The following is an 18185-nucleotide window of genomic DNA, read 5'->3' as shown; positions in this document are numbered from 1 at the left end:
TGAAAAGTTGCCATCCAGAACACAGCAAAGGGATGTCATTATTTGTTTTATGCAAATTCTCACTGCTGCTATCAAGCACACTAAGCGCTGAGTCCCATTTCTCTTAAAACCAACAGAAAAATGAAAAACATTAGTTTGTGCCAGTTCACAGCCAAGCTTCAGCATCTATCACAGTTTTAGCATTGCAACACCACTGGCAGAAGTTGTATTTCTGAGAACAATAGTGGGGGAATGGCAAAGAACACAGTCAAAAGTAAACTTCATGGATTAACAATTCAAATGTTGAAAGCCAGCCACGTAAAGGGATGTCATTTTTACTGAGTGTTTTAGGTTTTTTCTATGACAGATCTTCATTCACTTGAATGGAAATAGCTGTACTCTACATCTAGTACTACTGAACTGCCAGCTGTGTTCAGGAGATATTTATAACCATTAACACTGTAGATGGAGGGTGAGTTTTAATGTGTCATAGTTATTCCTCTGGCTGGAGAGTGGCTCTCTGTCTGACAGCTAGAATTTAATTGCAGAAGGCTCAATATATCTCTCCAACGTTTTCACTCTTTTCCTTTGCATGTAACCATCCTTTCCAAGCTTGCTTCTGTTTTCTGGCTTGCCTTATTGCTCCTGCCTCGTCTCGGTGGCAAGCCAAGTTGGTGAGGAGCTGCCTTTCCCAGTGCTCACCCCACCGCCTGCTTGGGCTGGGGACCAGAGGAACCCCTGGGAGCACCCCTGAGGGAGGTGCCAGAGGGCCCGAACCTCACGTGGGGCCAAACCACACCGCCAGGCACTGGCCCTCGGCCCCGTTGTCGGTGCAACCGGGAGACCCGTGGGGCCCCAAACCACAGCCCCCTGCGCCTGCCCACCTCTATTTCAGCCGGGGGCTGGGGCTGGGAGGGGAGCGAGGGCTGTAAGGGTCGCTTTTCTTTTCGCAAGAGGGTGCAACGCGGGGCGAGGGGCTCCACTCCACTCCGTATGTTGTGACAAACCACGACCCCTCAGGCACCGCTGCCTCCCCCCGTCCTTCACCGGCACGCCCCGTGCAGCCCGGGGGGGGTCACACCGAGCCTTGCCACTGCACAGCGCTCCGCGACAAGGCCAGGGGGCCCGTGCCTGTGCCCGCTGAAGCTGCCAAGAGAGCCCTTGGCCGCGCACAAAGAGAGCGAGCCAGACACGGGAGTATCGCCCGCCCCCGCGCCGGGCAGCGCTGGATGCACACACACGCAACCCCCGCACACGCATCCACACACACGGTGCGGCCGGGCGGGTCACGTACCTGCAGGTGCCTGTCCGTGGGAGCGCGGGGCGGGGAGCTGTGCTATATCGCCCGTATTGCATGGGGGGATGAGGGCGATATTGCTCGGGGCTGGGGCGGGGGGGCTGCTCCGCTCCCTCCGCCCTCTTCCTCCTCCTCCTCCTCCTCCTCCTCCTCCTCCTCCTCCCCGCGGTGTGTGCGGGGGTGTGTGGTACTCCGCGCCGGAGGAGGCAGCGGCGGGCTCCGGCTCCTGTCAGCCACCGGAAACCAGCGCCCGGTCCCCCGCACCGCAGGAAGTGTGCAATGGCACACCGCACACCGGCCCGGACTGGCAGCGCACCGCAGGCAGTGTGCCATGGCACTCCGCACTCCGCACAGCACCGCAGGCAGTGTGCCATGGCACTCCGCACACCGCACTCCGCACACCGCACAGCACCGCAGGCAGTGTGCCATAGCACTCCGCACACCGCACACCGCACAGCACCGCAGGCAGTGTGCCATGGCACTCCGCACTCCGCACAGCACCGCAGGCAGTGTGCCAGGGCACTCCGCACACCGCACACCGCACAGCACCGCAGGCAGTGTGCCATGGCACTCCGCACTCCGCACAGCACCGCAGGCAGTGTGCCAGGGCACTCCGCACACCGCACACCGCACAGCACCGCAGGCAGTGTGCCATGGCACTCCGCACACCGCACTCCGCACTCCGCACAGCACCGCAGGCAGTGTGCCATGGCACTCCGCACACCGCACTCCGCACTCCGCACAGCACCGCAGGCAGTGTGCCATAGCACTCCGCACACCGCACAGCACCGCAGGCAGTGTGCCATGGCACTCCGCACACCGCACACCGCACTCCGCACAGCACCGCAGGCAGTATGCCAGGGCACTCCGCACACCGCACTCCGCACTCCGCACAGCACCGCAGGCAGTGTGCCATGGCACTCCGCACTCCGCACAGCACCGCAGGCAGTGTGCCATGGCACTCCACACACCGCACAGCACCGCAGGCAGTGTGCCATGGCACTCCGCACTCCGCACTCCGCACAGCACCGCAGGCAGTGTGCCATGGCACTCCGCACTCCGCACAGCACCGCAGGCAGTGTGCCATGGCACTCCGCACTCCGCACTCCGCACTCCGCACTCCGCACAGCACCGCAGGCAGTGTGCCAGGGCACTCCGCACACCGCACAGCACCGCAGGCAGTGTGCCATGGCACTCCACACACCGCACTCCGCACTCCTCACAGCACCGCAGGCAGTGTGCCATGGCACTCCGCACACCGCACAGCACCGCAGGCAGTGTGCCATGGCACTCCGCACTCCGCACACCGCACAGCACCGCAGGCAGTGTGCCATGGCACTCCGCACTCCGCACAGCACCGCAGGCAGTGTGCTACAGGACACCGCACAGGCACCGCGCCGGGCGAAGCGGCACAGCCCCAGGCACGGGACATTGAGGGACACCCGAGGGACACCCAAGGGACACCCGCTCCTCCCACGCCAGCAGCACAGGGCGGCAGAGACTCCCGTGGGGCAGAGGGGGGGGGGGGTCGCCGTGCCCCTCTGCGGGGAAACAGGCAACGGGAGCTGCGTTCCTTGCGTTGCTGTGGGCAGAAGGGAAAACAAGGAGAAATGCGTGCGTGTGAAATAGGGATGTTGCGCTAAGGAACACGTTCTCAGCTAACATAATATAATTCTCATTATTCTGGTGGGGGTCTGTTGACTTGCCTCAGCTGAGCTACTCCAAGCTGCTGCTCCGTTGTTTTGTGCAGATACAGAAACATGCCATTTACTGTTACTTTTTTTTTTTAATAGGTATCTGGCACGATGTGTTAATTTTATGTGGACTATATACATACACATGCACGTATCTACACACACACTGCACCTGCATATAAGACAATAAAACCTGCAATTTATCTGCTGTGAAAACAACAACTTTCTTGATTTGCTTGCAACTAGAGACCCTGTCAGCAACCTTACTCATATTGGGATTTTTTTTTGCAAATAATCACAGGAGGGCTCACTGTGTGCTTGCAGCATTTTCTCTGGGTGTTGTTTCTCCCACAGTAAGCAAGGCACATGCCAAAGCAAACTCTGCTCATCTCCTCAGTTGTGCTTTTTTCACCCTACATCACTCCAGAAGGAGACAGGCCTGGCTATCAGCCTTCTAAGCCAGCTGCTTCACGGCCCAGAGGTTTCCTTTCCTCATCTGCATTATGCCAACCAACATTTGCAAAACTTGAATGGGCTAACACATGCTACTAGCTAAGATGGCAACAATGCTTACATAGAGTATAATCTGGAAGTGTATTCATGCCAAAAGTAATGCTCTTTCCAGGTTTGCCTGGGGTGTGACAGGGGAATTTGGTAGCAGCATTAGCCTCGCCTAGGGAAGATTGCCATCTCTTCTGCTATTGTTATTTTCAGTAAGGTGTCATGGTCATGTTGCTGCAACTGAGCAGAGGTCTGTAATACTTAATTAATCAAGGTTTCAGGGGTAGACTCCTAAAGATGGAGAACCCTGAACAGAAGGAATAATTATTCCAGGGAGTGAAGGAAGAGTATGTCTCCTTCCATCATGATCAAATACATGACACCCTGCTTTCACATCTTGCTTTTAAGGCAGGGTCCTGTAATCAAAGCACTGGCAACATTAAGAAAAAGACCACAACCGTCCTGGACTCTGCTGTGCCCACGAAATCCTTCCAGGGACAGGAATGGGCTGATTTTCAAGAATATGCTCCCACAGCACCACACAGGCCATCAAACACACCTCCTGGGTCAGAGGCTGCATGGATTGTATTGGTTGAAACCAGTGCTCTGTTTGCCTCCGAGACGGGGCTGCTGAGCTGTCTTTTCACAACCAAATAGTTACACTTTCACAAATGACAATAAGGAATTCCCGAAGAGGAGGACTGACTTCCAAACAAACGTTCTTCATCTCTGGAAGCCCTACAATCAAGCATATCATCTGCAGTCAGGTAACACAAGGGGCTTGCTCTTCACGGTTGGTCTTCAGTCTTGTTCATTTCTTTGCATTCTTTGTCTTTGCTCTTCCCTACTTCTCTCATGCTCTTCAGTGGCTACAGGACAAAGCAGCCTCCAAGCCTACCCTCCTCCCACCTCTTTCTACTCCTTCTTCACTTCTTCATTTTTAGGAGCAGCCACAGGTCAATGCAGTATCTGTACTCATTAATTTAAAAGAGGGTTTGAAAATACTTCACTAACTTCTGACATGATTGCTTGGTTATTGTGCCCTTTTATCATCACAGGGTGCTACACAGGACTGTAATTGCATCACAGAGGTTCCTGTTTCATATCATATGCTATGCCTAGTATAACATCACCAGCATTTCAACGCAGAATTGAAGTTCTGGATGAGCTTGTTTAAACTCACTGCCTGTGTTAGTAACTGTTGGGAGGGGAGCAATTGTGTGCACCAATGTTCCCAAGTGAGAAAGCAAGGTTTTCTCCAAGAAGGAAAGCTGCTGATATTGACCTGACAGGACTGTGCTGGCTGCTGCAGGGTAGACAGACAGACAGACTGTCCTGCCTCTGCAAAGCTGAGAAACTGCTGTGCTGAGGATGGTCATTGATGGTCATTTCTTCTCCTATTCCTCACTTGGAATAAATCACGTCCAGGCAGAAGTCTGACTTGGTTGGTATGGACACCTTCTGGAGGTGCTGAGCATCTCTCTATAGATGGTCCACATGTCTGGGTGAGGCAGTAGGGTCCTGTCATTAATGCAGTGGGCTGAGAAAGAAAGTGTATCACCTCATCCCAGAACTAGCATGGATTTTATTCTGTGACCTCTGGCAACTCACTAACCTGTGTGCTATGACCCTTTATCAGCCATTGCAGGCTGTGTGGCAAGGATGAATTTCTCACTCCACATGCCAGTGCCAGGAAAGCTAGCGCTCATGGTGCTCAGTGGAAGCTTGTGCTCTCCCCTCCAGTACTTCTGGGCAACCTGCCATCTCATTAACACCCATGCCACCAGCAGACCAAAAACAATGGGCAAAACCAAAAGCATCGCAGATCCCACAAGAACTGAGCCTTCTGCAGGGAAACACTGGCTGTGAAATAGGGTGTACAAGCTGCCAAACAGAAGGAAAAGGAATCTCTGTCCTCCTGTTTGGGAACACCTGACTGTCTGCTTGAAGAGAGGCCCAAAGGTCCTGGCAAGCAACATCAGAGCACGGCCTCTACCACCTCACAGAAAATGTGCAGACACCAAGTGACCACATGGCTTTGTTTTGAACTGCTCAGCTTCCCCAGCATCCCTTCAGCACCAAATCAGTCAGACAGGAAGAGAGCAAAGCTTGGCTTTTCCCAGGGATGTCCTCCATGAGATAAGACACGCACCGACTGGGACTGGGCCAGTTCCCCTTTTGTGCAGGACTGACAGGTGATCTGGGATTCTGCTGAGTGGTTTGTTTCTGCTGCCCAGCTCTGCCCTTTGTTTGACCCAAGTAGCCGGGAAGCTGAGCCACACCCCTGCAGTCTGTGCCCTGGCCATGCTTGCTCTCTCCTGCCCAGCTGAGCAGGGTGTGCCAGCACCCATACAGACTCTCAATCAGCCCCCACCACCAGTCATGAGCCTGACCTGCCAGAAGCTTTGCCAGCGGAAGCACAAAGGTGAAACAGCCCCTAAGTGAAATCCCTCAGCCCTCACAGCAGGAGGGAACCTGCCCTGGGAGGTGATGAACAGGCTGGGAGGAAGACAGGCACGATCAGAAAATATTTACATTTTTCAGAAAGCTGGCCATACAATAAGGACCTACCACTAGAGCAGCTGGGATGAGAAAGAAAAATGAGAAAGGCCAAGAATGGTCTGTTTGACTATTTAGGTTTGAAATCAGAACTGATTGTGTCACAGGAAGAAGGGCAGGATCAGGCCACTGCCACAACAGGCTTTTTTTTGCAGCAGTTCCTCACAGACTGCCATTAGCATGTCTGCTCCAAGGGCTGCTCATCATGGCTGGAACCACCCAAATGCATATCATGAACTAGTTTTCAAAGGTTTGTTTCTCAGAGGAACATATACCCAACCAAACTAGCTCCTGTGATGCCATGATGATTTTTTTGCCTTTTGTTTTGCCTTTTATACCTTTTACAACTTCTGTATTCTTAGTGCTTTTTGCCTATATTCTTGGACTTGTTTGTCAAGCTGAGAGACTAAACACTTTAGAAGCTTCATAGTTAGGGATCAGTGTGCCCCAGACCCGAAGGTCCTCTCCAGAACACATCCTGTAAACTAAGATAGAACCATCCAGGGGAAGGTTCCTTGGGGAGGGGGGCTCACTCAAGCTTCTCACTGGGGAATCTTTGATAGATATGCTAATCAGTAAGACCTATAATGTTATACCTGATCTATTGTGGGTGTGCATTGTGGTGTGCATTGAGGTGCATTCGACCTGGATGTAGTGCACCTAAGGATCCTTAAAATAAATACCAAGGTAAAACCCCTTTTTCCCTTCTAACTGTGTATGACTCTTGATTTTAAGACCAGGAAAAGGCATCACCTGCATTGCAAAAAGTTAAGCTGGAACCACTTTTGAGTCAGGAAAAATTCCTGGCACAACCAATATCGTCCTGAAAAAGGCAGCCCCTTGAAAAAGCAGTATGAGTTAAAAGATTCATCTTCCTTTTTACACTTCATTTGTTGTGACCTAAGCAACACTTTATCCCATCATTAGCTGGAGCATGGAGAGAGTAGTATTTGGAAGATCCGAGAAACTCCTAGAAAAGCTCAGTGCCTGGCCAAACCTTGTGGTGTCCCACACTGCCTCTGTAACACTGTGAGGGAAGCCTGTTTCAGGCAGCCTTCCAACATGCAGGCAGACAGCTGGTTCTTCCCTGAGGCTTCCTCCACCTCAACATCTATTGCAAAGGAATGAGCATAAAAAATCTGGGGAGCCAGCTTCCCACCCCAAAAGCCTGTGTGTCAGTCTGGTGTACTCCTGCGGTCCCCTCTCAGGGAACTAAGTGTGAGCTAGACCCACTTAGCTGACACTTCTCTGGGCGAAAGTGCTTGATGAGAAACAGGTGTATGCAAGTCAGTATTAATGGGCTGGTCCCCTCGTGGGACATCAGTGCTCTGGAAGGGCAGAGCAACAGGTGGGTCTGTGGGGCAGTGCAACTTACAAACACCCAGCTATGAGAACTCAAAGTCAAGGACAGCAGGCTGGGTGGCAGTTTCCTCCATAACTGCAGGAAGACAAGTGGTCTGACTTGCAGAGAACTGGTGTGACAAGTGGAGCTGGGGTATTACAACACACTCCTAGGATGCTGGTGGTTAGTAAATAAGGAGTCCTTCTCTCATGACCATGCAGAGGGCTTTGTATCCCTGTGTTTTCAGTAGCAGTGCAGCAGAGCTGCACTGGTCTAGGCAGGATCAGAGTAAAAGCCATTAAGCACCTCTGTGGACACCAGCTTTCTGGCACTATACTGGTATGCTGCTATTGGGAAGCTCCTTGGAAAATTGCAAATAAATATGGAAGTGAATAAGTTTCTTGTCTGTTAGTTTGGGGTTTTTTTAAGTTTCCTGTACAAAACACTGGAACTGTAATGTTTGAAAAGCAAATTCATTTACTAAGGCATGGCAAAGCAGCATCAGAACACACTCCATTTGATGATGCATTTATTTAACAGTGGTCCTTAAAGAGAAAGACCAAGCAGGCAACTTCTCCCTCACTCTCGACAACTTCTTTTGATGTAAGGAAAGGTTTTAAAAGCAGAATCTGTGAGGCATCATATCTGCATTCCTGGAACACCTGTCATTAAATACACAAAATATTTCCAAGCAAAGCGCTGCTGGTTAATTTGCCCTTCACTTATCTGCCAGTCCAAAAATTACTTGTGAGGGGCACTGCATGATGCCATAAGATTTTGTCACTTTTGGAGAAGATTTCGTCACTTTTGGAGAAGATTTCAGAACAAACTCACTTTTAGTAGACCATGGTCCTTCATTTCTGTCAGTCGTTCACCACAGCATCTAGTTGCATCCTGCTCAACAGTATTTCAGCATTTGTAATCCTGCTTTTAACACTGATCCGACATCCCTGCTCCATAGGTCAGAAACAAGGGCACTAGAAGGATCCACAAGAGAGGAAGGCATGGTTTGTTCTGGGACACTAATGGGACACAAGCCCACAAGGAGCCTGATTCAAACAGGAAAGCTTGAGGAGAGTGGCCTTCTGCTCCAGCTGCCTGGACTGCTGGCAATCCCTCTACTGGATTGCTAGGGTAGGTGTTGCAAATACTTCTCTGCCTGACCAGGGTAGGGCAGACTTACACAAGTGCTCAAGCAGGCGTTTTTCTGGTCATGTAGGAAACAACAGGCTGAATTAAAAGGGGTGACCAGCTTGTTTCTGAAGTAGAAGGTTGTGTGGGAGAACCTGAGTAGCAGGGATTCAGGCATCACAGTGCACTGTAAAGGTTTTGTCTTTTTCCAGTAATCACTGATTACCAGAAAACTCCTACCCTTCTCAAACTCCCTTTGAAGGTTCAACACCCAACCTATAGCACACATGAGGGTATGCTCATTTTTCTTTGGATATCCTGAGGGAACGTGGGGGAGTAAGTACCAGCACTAAAGACCACCCAACTCACAGTCCCTGGATTTTTTATGACTGCAGTTATTCATCAACTTTAAAAAAAACCCAAACAGTACAAAATAATACCTAACTTCAGGTCAGAGCTAGGATCAAAGCGAGTTAGAGTGTGATTGATTAAATGCAAAACAGATAACAGCTTATGAAATCTTAGAGACATGGTAATGCCCAGGAAAAATACCCAGCCTTTGGGTCACTTCTAAATTTTTCATACCCTGTCTGGGGCAGCTAACAACCTGACAGAACTACCTGTTAGCTTTCTCCACTGAGAACCTCAGATAGTCACATTTAGCAGCCACCTTTCCTTCACCTGTGCATGATGCTGAAGGATGCAGTGCAGATATCACAAGGATACTTTGTGATTTACAACCAAGCATATCAGAGCAGAACTAACTCACTGCTGGTCCTTCCTTTGTTAGTTTTGCTGCTAGGCTGCAACTAACAGTGTTAACACAGAAAAAGGTATATGAAGATCAGTCCCCAAGGTGCCTTTGGAAATTCCATACTGCTTCACCAGAGGCTTGAAACACCCTTGAGAATCCAGTCTGTGTGTTTTCAGAGTTGTCACCACAGAATTCTGTTTTGTATTAAATTCCTATGAGTTTTGGTGGAACAGGACATATCTGTGGCAACAGCAGGTGCGTGTCAGCTCTTGCATGAAATATACAGGTAAAGAAGAGCAATTTAAACAAAAGCCTGAATTGTGAGTATGGTAAAAGTATGTAATAACAGCTCAACAAGAAGCCCACTTGAAAGCAAGCAGGAGACTTGGCACTACAAGTATGTGCTAATTATATGAGGGAGATTTGTCTGAATGTACAGTGTGTAATTTCTCTACATAGGATAAGGAAAATGGGATGTTTCTGTCTAAGAAACCATGGTGCTTTTGTCTCTGGCCTGTGGCCTCAAGTTATTCCCTTATGTCCTTTAGAACACAGAGAGGGGCTTTAAAACATAACTGGATCATGCTCTTCACCCAACTCACACTGCTAGCTATGAGTTCCTGAGCTCACAAAAGTGGGTGACTCTCTGCAAATGACATATGAAGGCTGTAGCTGACCCGCAGTGCATCCATTTCTGTTCCCCTCTTAATGCTGGGTTGTGAGGGCAGAACTCCTGTTTTACAGGGTGCCTTACAGAGCTCACAGTGCAAACACAAAAAGATGGAGGGTGGGGGAAATGTTTGCAATGGCAGGACTGGAGTCATGCGGGAGCTGAGTCTTTGCTCTGCCACAGAAATCCTGGGGCTATTTCCAATCTCTCATGCAATTGCCCATCTGTAGCAGAGTCTCATTTGTTGTGTCTTTGGGGGGATCTCTTTTTCTTCTAAGAGAAGAAAATAACTGCAGACAAGGTTGTAAACATGAAGATGGGAAATTACTTACTTAAGATATATCTGACTGTCACTGTCACAGGAGCATTTATTCCTCTGGAAAACAAAATAACCAACTGAGCCAGTGTTTCCTCCCAACCTGGGTTGAAGCAACCATGGTATTATTTTCTTCCCTCCCTTTTTGGCCTGGTAACTTTCAAAGTTTGAGAGACCTATTTCAGTGAATAGATGTGATCTAGACACTGCTTTTACAGTAAAGTCTGGTTCTCAAAATTCCCCTTTGTCAAGTTAATTTATTTAGTAGAAATAGTAAGCTATATATATAAAGAAATAACTGACAACATATGAATATGAATAATATGAAAAGTATGAATTATGTTTATTGGTAAAAAACCGCCCAGCACACTGATTTTGTGTTATTTATTCACCCAATACCACATCTCACACATACTCACAATCCAAGTTGTGACAAAGAACATGACTGAAGCTAATGATATTGTACTTATCCCCCACCCAGCTAAAAATTTAACCATTGATGAAAAGGTCTGCTTTCAGACTTGTTTCTTATGCCATGTGGCTCCTATCAGTGAGAGAAAGTGAGAACAGGGAAACAAGCTCAAAATTACTGTTCACATGTAAGAAATTTGATAGAACCCACTTTTTCTTCTTTGTTTCACTGTCTAGTGAGCTAACCATAGAGCTTGAGCTCAACCATGCCATGCCGAAACAGTGTGCACACTTTTCTGCCTCCTTGGTTGTTAGGTTCTAATGTGTAATTGTTATCACAATTTCATTGCATAATACTTCTTTTAGCACTGAGTAGCAAATGCCACTGCTGCACACAGACATGCACAAGTGACTTCACCTTTGCAATGCCAAGTGCCTTCTGTGCACCCTTCAGGGCTCAGCTATCCTTGCAGCCCTGCAGCCTTCCACCCAAGCTGCTGTGTCAGTCTTTCTCTCTTCTCCTTCCTATGCTGTTGCCTTGGGCTTCCACTTGGGCAAGTTTCAGTAGGTTCTCATAGAAAGCAGTTGCTCATAGTCTGAGAATCTCCTCTTTCTTCCTCTTGTGTTTCCTATCTGTTTGGTAACTTTAGTTTGTATAAGGATAAAAACAAAAGTTATCAAATAGAAAAGCAGATAATAATCATGTAAATAACTTGTAAGCATTACCAGCCATAAATATGCATGAAGTGGAGTGACTGACACATACCACCTGTGACTGCTTAAATGTGATACTGTCAACACTGACAGCATCATATACAGGAACAACCAAGAGCCTAGCTGTGTCCTAAAACCAAGGGCAGAGTTCACAGAGGAGAAAGACTGACAAGAATAATTATAGTCACTTTCCTCATCTTCACTGTTTTCTGACTCTGGAAAGGACACTCTTCTGGGGGCCACATTGCTTCACTTCTTGGCTGGCCACTTGTCAGGCACTTCCTTCTCTTTCTCTTTTTTCCTACAGTAACTTGAAGTTGATGTGTGGACCCCACTGAAAAAACTCTGTGCAGGTAAATGTGTCTCAAAGAGGTGTGATGATACTGTCCCCAAACAGTTGGCAAGGTCTTATTCTCAGCCCCTGGTAGAAATGGTGGGAAGCAGAGCTACAGTTCCCCCTCCCCCCCCCATAAAAGACACTGACTCTATGTATTATTGCTTGAGCTTGCTATATTTAGTTAGTTAGAGCTTAACTTTGCTATTCAAAGCACCATCTGATTCTAGGACAGAATGCTGCACTGAACTAAGATTAAGCAACACTCCAGTATATGGACTATATGGACTATATGGATTATATGGACATTATATGGAGATTATAGGAAGATTCACTGGGTTTGATTTTTGTCAAAGTTTTAAGTGTTCAGGCTAACCTTCTTCCAAACCAAGTCTCTCCCTGACAATAAAGCATCGTGCCCTCTGATTATTTCAGTGGTCCAAATAAATATGACAGGTCCTGGTGCTCTATCACCTAGAAGTACACACCCTCATTCCTGTTCTGGAGCAGGGTCTTTATACCAGGACCGAGGGAAGAGATGTGAGAGGCCGCAAGGCACAGACACAAATTTTTAAGTTGCCGCAAACCTGTTTATCTCACACTCCGATGTGCTGCCTGCTCCCTCTGCTGGCACCGCCTGCTCCAAACTCCGGCAGAGGACCCAGAACTGCTGAACAGGTGGAAGAGAAGACATCTAAACGGAGCCCTTGAGCACATGAGGGTTACATTTCTTTCGCAGTACAATGAGCCATCAGTCCTGCTCACTACTGTCAGCAGCCTTCAGATCGTGTCTCTCTTATGTACAGCTTGGAGCTGTTCTATTCATTTATCATCCCCCAAGAAAACCTGTACCTTTCTCTCCAGTTACTCACAGTAGCAAAACAGTCACAGTTTTTTTAGTCACTTCATTTTTATGGGCCTCAAAATCGGTGAAATGAGCAATAGAGAAAAAAGAAAAACACTTCTGACCTCATGTAAAAATCCTACGCAAAAGGCAAATATCTGCAATAATTCTTCTCCTACAGCATCCATTGTAGGTCTTGTCCTAACAGTGCACAGTGGACTTTTTTCAATAGTTCAAGATCATCAGCCTTTTAAAATAACATCTGATAGGGGTGGTCAATTCATACAAGCTTTGTGAAAACCAGTACAGGACAGAAAAAATACTGTTTGTCTCCCAGTCAGAGGAAAAGTTAGTGCTGACTTCAGCTCTTACCGTACACCAGAAACATGGTGAGCATCCCCTAATCCTGGGATCAGAACTCACATCTCATTAGATATCAGGTAATTTATAGTAGAGAAAACATTATAAGAAATAAAGTTCTATTAGGTTTACATCTCACAGTAACACAGGACAGTTTGCAGTCAGGAAAAAAAAAGTGAAAATGATGAAAGCTGTCCTTGAAACACCAGAATTTTGGGACATAATTTTTCTTTTAAGTCTTACAGCAAGTTATTTAAAAACCCCATGTTTGCTGTTGGGTATTGTAATCAACCTGAGTTGTGACTTCTGTAGCAATTACAAAATCTATTGATCTTATACTGCAGCAATGAAAAATGGTGTTTTAAAACAGCATTGTAGTTACGTAACAAAAACTAGTATTTTGCTAGCGTTTATTTAACAAATAAAAATTTAACTATAGCAGCATCTTTTCAAGACTCAATGTTAGCACCATTCACCTATAATAGTAGAATTTCCTAATGTGGAAGCCATGAATGGCTTTAGCTCATCTAAAAAGAAGAAACAGAATCATCAGAAAATGAAAAGGACATAGGCTGTGCACAGGAAACAATAATATCCCTAGACTAAGATTTTTGAGTTCTTTTGAAATTCAGTTTTGAAATACACTTTACAGTTTTATCCACGTGATAAAAATGCTAAATCAGACTCTGTGATTAAATGTCCTACAATTCCAATATCTGAATTTTACAAGGTATTTCCATATACCTGTATCTATCTATATTTCATAATATGGAAGCATTTTGCTGTAAAGGAGGAGGCTGATAATGGAAATAGAATTTACTTTTCCAGTCCATTTATAAAAACATTTCTGAGGACTTGGTTATAATGATTAACTTAATGGATAACTTCTTTTTTTTCATGATTGATCTGTTCTCTTCTGACTCCATTTTGAAGTTTGTTAAAGAAGGTTTGGAGATGTTTTGAATAGTGATACTTGTGGAAGTCACACTTACAAAAAAGTGTAGTAGAACATGAAAGTTCTGACATTGACTCCAGTCCAACTTAACCAGTAAATACGTTTTCTGGAATGAGAAAACACTCCATAAGAGGAATGAATTACATCAGATGTTGTATGCTGTTACTTAATGAAATTATTAGATTATGACTGATTTAACTAAGAAAAGACAATATGACTCCGATCACTCAGGGGAGATGAAAAAAATCAGGTTATTTTCCTACCAAGTCATCCTGGTAAAAGCAGCGACACAGGAAACACTGCTCAGAGATGCGCAGAGCAGAAGCCCAACACATTGACTGGATTCTTTCTGAAGCTAGCCTGGCTGCTAAAATGTCAGTAGCTGGTTAATAAAAGCAGGGCAAGCTTTTGCACTCTTCCTGTTCACAGGACATGAGAGTGCAGAAAAATCCAAGCAGTTCTTGCCTACCCGTTCCCTTGAGCCACAAGAAGCCGAAAGCTCCTCCAATCCCAGATCACAAAGCCAGAAGCAGCAGAGGCTTTTCTGGGCACCGGTACCTGCGTCCCCTGACAAAGGCCTTTGTCCCTCACCTGTGAACATTTTCACAAAGTCGGCACTCGACATGCTCATAACCACGTCAGCTGTCACAGGAGGCTTTCCGAAGCCAGCGCTCCCACCCTTGGTCTTCAGGTCAATATACCAAGTGCCTCCACCATCACCTGGACGAGAGCGAAGCGAGCTGAGAAGGCAGCAAAGAGCGCGGTGCCCTCCCTCTCTGTTGCCCCCGCCGGACGGCCGCAGCCGTGCGCCTTCGGAGCGCTTCCATGGCAGTCCGCACGCCGGCGGATGCTCTGCAAGAAGCCACCTCTTGTCCCCCGTGACGCCCCGAGCACCACGTGCTGGGGACGTGGCCAGGAGAGCCCAGAGGCTGCGCTTGGCTCACAGAGCTGGTGGCAGCTGGCGCTCCTCCCGTGGCCCCGAGAGCGCCCTGTCTGTGGCCACAGCACCCCGGGGCGGGCGGCAGCGCCGGGACAGAGGCTCCGCGTGCGGCACGAGGGGCAGCAGCTCCCGGCGCCTGCCCAAGGGGGCCCGGAGAAGGAGCATCCCACAGAGGGCAAGAGGAGCTGCTCTGCTTGGGACCGGCCTCCAAAGGCTTCTGTTTGAACATACCCAGTGCCTTTTGCCAGGCAAGGCTGCACAAGCGATGCTCTTACCAGATAACTCAAACTGAAAGACACCTTGAGTACTTCTCACATACTCTTCAGTCATTGCCCCTTGAATAACTCTGAATGTCTCTGCAACAGGACCCGATGGCTCGGCTGCAGCAGATTCTGTCTTAACCTTGGCTCCATCTGCTCCTTCCTGCTGAGATCCGCTTAATTTCTTCTCCTCTTTGAATGCTTGGGCAGCACCTCCAAGAAATTAATTCTTCTGCAAAGGCTTCTAAACTCTAAATCAATTTACTGCTTTTGTTGCCAACTTTTGGAACTCTCTAAATAAACAGGGACAAGAGGTAAGGTCAACGTGAGAGAATTCACACATTGAAATCTACATAAACCTATCTAATACATAGTTAGCCCCTCTCTACTGCATAACTGCTTGACTTGAGCAACCTTATGCAGTACGTGTCACTGCACCTGCATGGGCCTCTTTGGTACTCTCTAGTGCTTGGTCCCTGGTGGTGGTTTGGGGAGATGCCCCCTACTCAGTTTCAAGCAAAGTTCAGTTCAGGACGTGCAGAACCTCAGGCTGAGTGTCAGAGAAGATGTCATCTTCTCAGACAACTGCCAGGCAGGTCATAAAATACAAAAGCTTCCCACAAACATTGAGCAACATCTGTTTAACCCACCTGATAGCATCTTTTGACATATAAAAGAGGGGTTAAAGAGGAGAATGATATCATCAACTTCCATCTGCAACAGAGATCAAAAGGAGGGACAGGGACAGCAAATTCTGCTTCAAGACTCAGAGCTTAAAGATCCAGAGAATTCTACTTAAAATACAGAGAATTCTGCTTAAATACATCAACTTGACCAGCATTTTACTTTACCACAGTGAGCATGCACATTTAACAACAAAGGACAGCTTTTGCAATTTACAAAGCAAATCAAGTTGAACAGTCCTAAAAATGCTGTTGAAAGTCTCCTAGGTGTCTTCAGTATCAAAAAATGCTTAGGTCTCTTCTGTGAGTCCCTACAAAATAACCTGCACTGGGAGCCCAGGGAACTAACACCATCCATCCCTGGCAGAATGGCCCTAGGGTGATGCTCAAGGGGTACTTTCAACAGAAAGGAACACTTCCAACTTTGCCTCCTCTGTCCTTGCCTTATCCCTATTTTGGCACTCCTATAAAACCTGTTCTGGAGAGCATTCTTAGTTGCTCTCCAACTTGACACACTGCAACTCTGAAAAAGCAAAAGCGATGCTTTAAAAAAAAAAAAACCAAAACATTTCTGTATTTCATCTAAGAGACTGTAAATCATGTAAATTTCATCTAGGATGCAAGACAGACTGGTTTTGATATAATTCAGCAAGACAGATCATATGACTCTCCTGCAAAATGTGCTATTTTCCATTCGATTTCTTTTTCAGTAATATTCACCGGTGACCTTCACTATAAGAAAGGATTCTTGAAAATAAGGTACTGATCATAAACCATTAATGTTTCAAAGTCCAGTGGTAGCTAACATTCTTTCACTAGCTTTAAGTACATAGGGTCTGCAGCCACTTCCATATATCTCACCCTCCAAATGAGAAAAGAGGTTTTGGCAAATAGCTTGAATGGAGTCCAAATTCTTGGACTTTCAAGAGAAAATTCTTCGTTTTTCAAGAGAAAAACCAAACCAATCCACTTGAAATCCAGAGAGCTTTCCATATCACCAGAATTGATCAACTTGTATATACAGTGGTTTTCCTACGAAATCTTTCTATCTTCACTGCTACCATCAAAACTAGAAACCTTTCAAAGTTGCAAAGAAAAAAAGTTTGAAGTTGAGAAACCATGTCTTTTGCCGGTATGTGGTAAAAAAAGAAATAGTTATGAGATGGGGAATTTAAACCAATTTAATTAATTATCATTTAATATAACTGTGTAATTATTTTATTACTAAGAAATAAACAAAAACTCACCTCAACTCTTCCTCACAAGCCTTATTTGTTTCTAATAAATTCTTATTTTTTCGCCAAACTTGGGAATTGATTTTACTAGTAGTATATCCATGAGTGTCCTTAACATTAGTTGTTAGATATCCAAATGTTATTTAATATTCCAATCAAATAGTGGTGAGTTTAAAATTAGTATTTTAACTACAATGGTTCTCCTGCTAAAAACTATCTTCTTAATATGTTGAAATAACAGCAATATTCACTAGGGTGCACACTTGTTAATGAACGGGGAAAACAATTTCATGCAGACCATGGGATGGGCATACCAGTGAACTATGCCCCATGCGTGCTGTGTGATCTTGCACAAGTGGCTTTCCTCAGTTTACCTCCCTTCCCAACTTTTCACGTTTCTACCTATTTCTATATTCATATGGATATATATTCATTAAAAGAAGTGCTCTAAGACTTGCGCGATGCTAAAAGGTTAAATGTCACTCAAAAACACGGGAGGCTTGCAGTGAGGCAGTAAGTGTGTTGGGATTGTCACATGGAGGACACACAGTGTTTTCAGAGCTGACTGCTGGCCTGAAAGATCTTCTCACTGTCTTGAGGACACCCAGAGCCCCGCTGACAGTGCTCACTAGGACCTTGCCCGCCACCTCGTCCCGCACGGCGGCGTTTCCTCATCCCCTGCCCGGGCTGCAGCCGGGTCAGCCCCGGCTGAGGGCTGGCAGTGAGGGCAGCTGGCGGAGGGCGGCACTGGCGGAGCGCGGCACGGGGCGCTGCGCCAGTCAAAAGGCTGATGGGCAAAACACCCGGCCCCGCGAAATTAAACGAGTCGTTCCTGAGCGAGAAGGGCGCACCACCTTCGCCTGCGAGTAGCTGGGGGGTCAGGGGCTCAGCTCCAGGTGAATGCTGCGCCATCGGAGGGAAGGGCATTTGGGAGAGCAGAGGGGTCCCCCCTCGCCAGGACCGCGGGGTTTCTGCATTGTAGAGAGCAGAGCACTGGACTGCAAGCAGGGGTGCTCAGCCCACGGCAATCCCGTGCTCCCCCGCTCAGCACCCGGAGTGAGGGAGGGTGAGCCGCGGGGCTGCCGCATAACCGAGCACCAGCAACACTGCTGAAACCCAGCGCTCGAGCCTTCCACCTTCTGTAGCGCTGTTCAAATGCTTTCTGCCCCTCATGCTACAAAAACCTTCGAGGAGGTAAACTGACCC

The 18185-nt window shown here is 47.3% G+C and overlaps 2 protein-coding genes across 2 annotated transcripts in view; both read right to left on the bottom strand.

Annotated features, from left to right (window-relative positions):
- Positions 1-1489, bottom strand: part of KIAA1958 (KIAA1958 ortholog) — a 53399-nt gene extending 51910 nt beyond the window's left edge. Inside the window, 1 exon segment of the mRNA XM_048290657.1 lies at positions 1274-1489. The gene's annotated coding sequence lies outside the window, so the exon portion shown is untranslated.
- A 12716-nt stretch (positions 1490-14205) lies between these two features.
- Positions 14206-17891, bottom strand: LOC125320271. Its single transcript, XM_048292404.1, has 3 exons — positions 17570-17891; positions 15077-15274; positions 14206-14581 (listed from the first exon to the last, which is right to left on the bottom strand). The coding sequence occupies exons 1-3, from the start codon at positions 17889-17891 to the stop codon at positions 14229-14231; spliced, it is 873 nt and encodes a 290-aa protein (XP_048148361.1). The 3' UTR covers positions 14206-14228.
- Between the last annotated feature and the right edge of the window lie 294 nt (positions 17892-18185).

Source organism: Corvus hawaiiensis, chromosome Z, assembly GCF_020740725.1.
Source record: "Corvus hawaiiensis isolate bCorHaw1 chromosome Z, bCorHaw1.pri.cur, whole genome shotgun sequence".
NCBI classification, from domain to species: Eukaryota; Metazoa; Chordata; class Aves; order Passeriformes; family Corvidae; genus Corvus; species Corvus hawaiiensis.
This window is presented reverse-complemented; position numbering and strand designations above follow the sequence as displayed.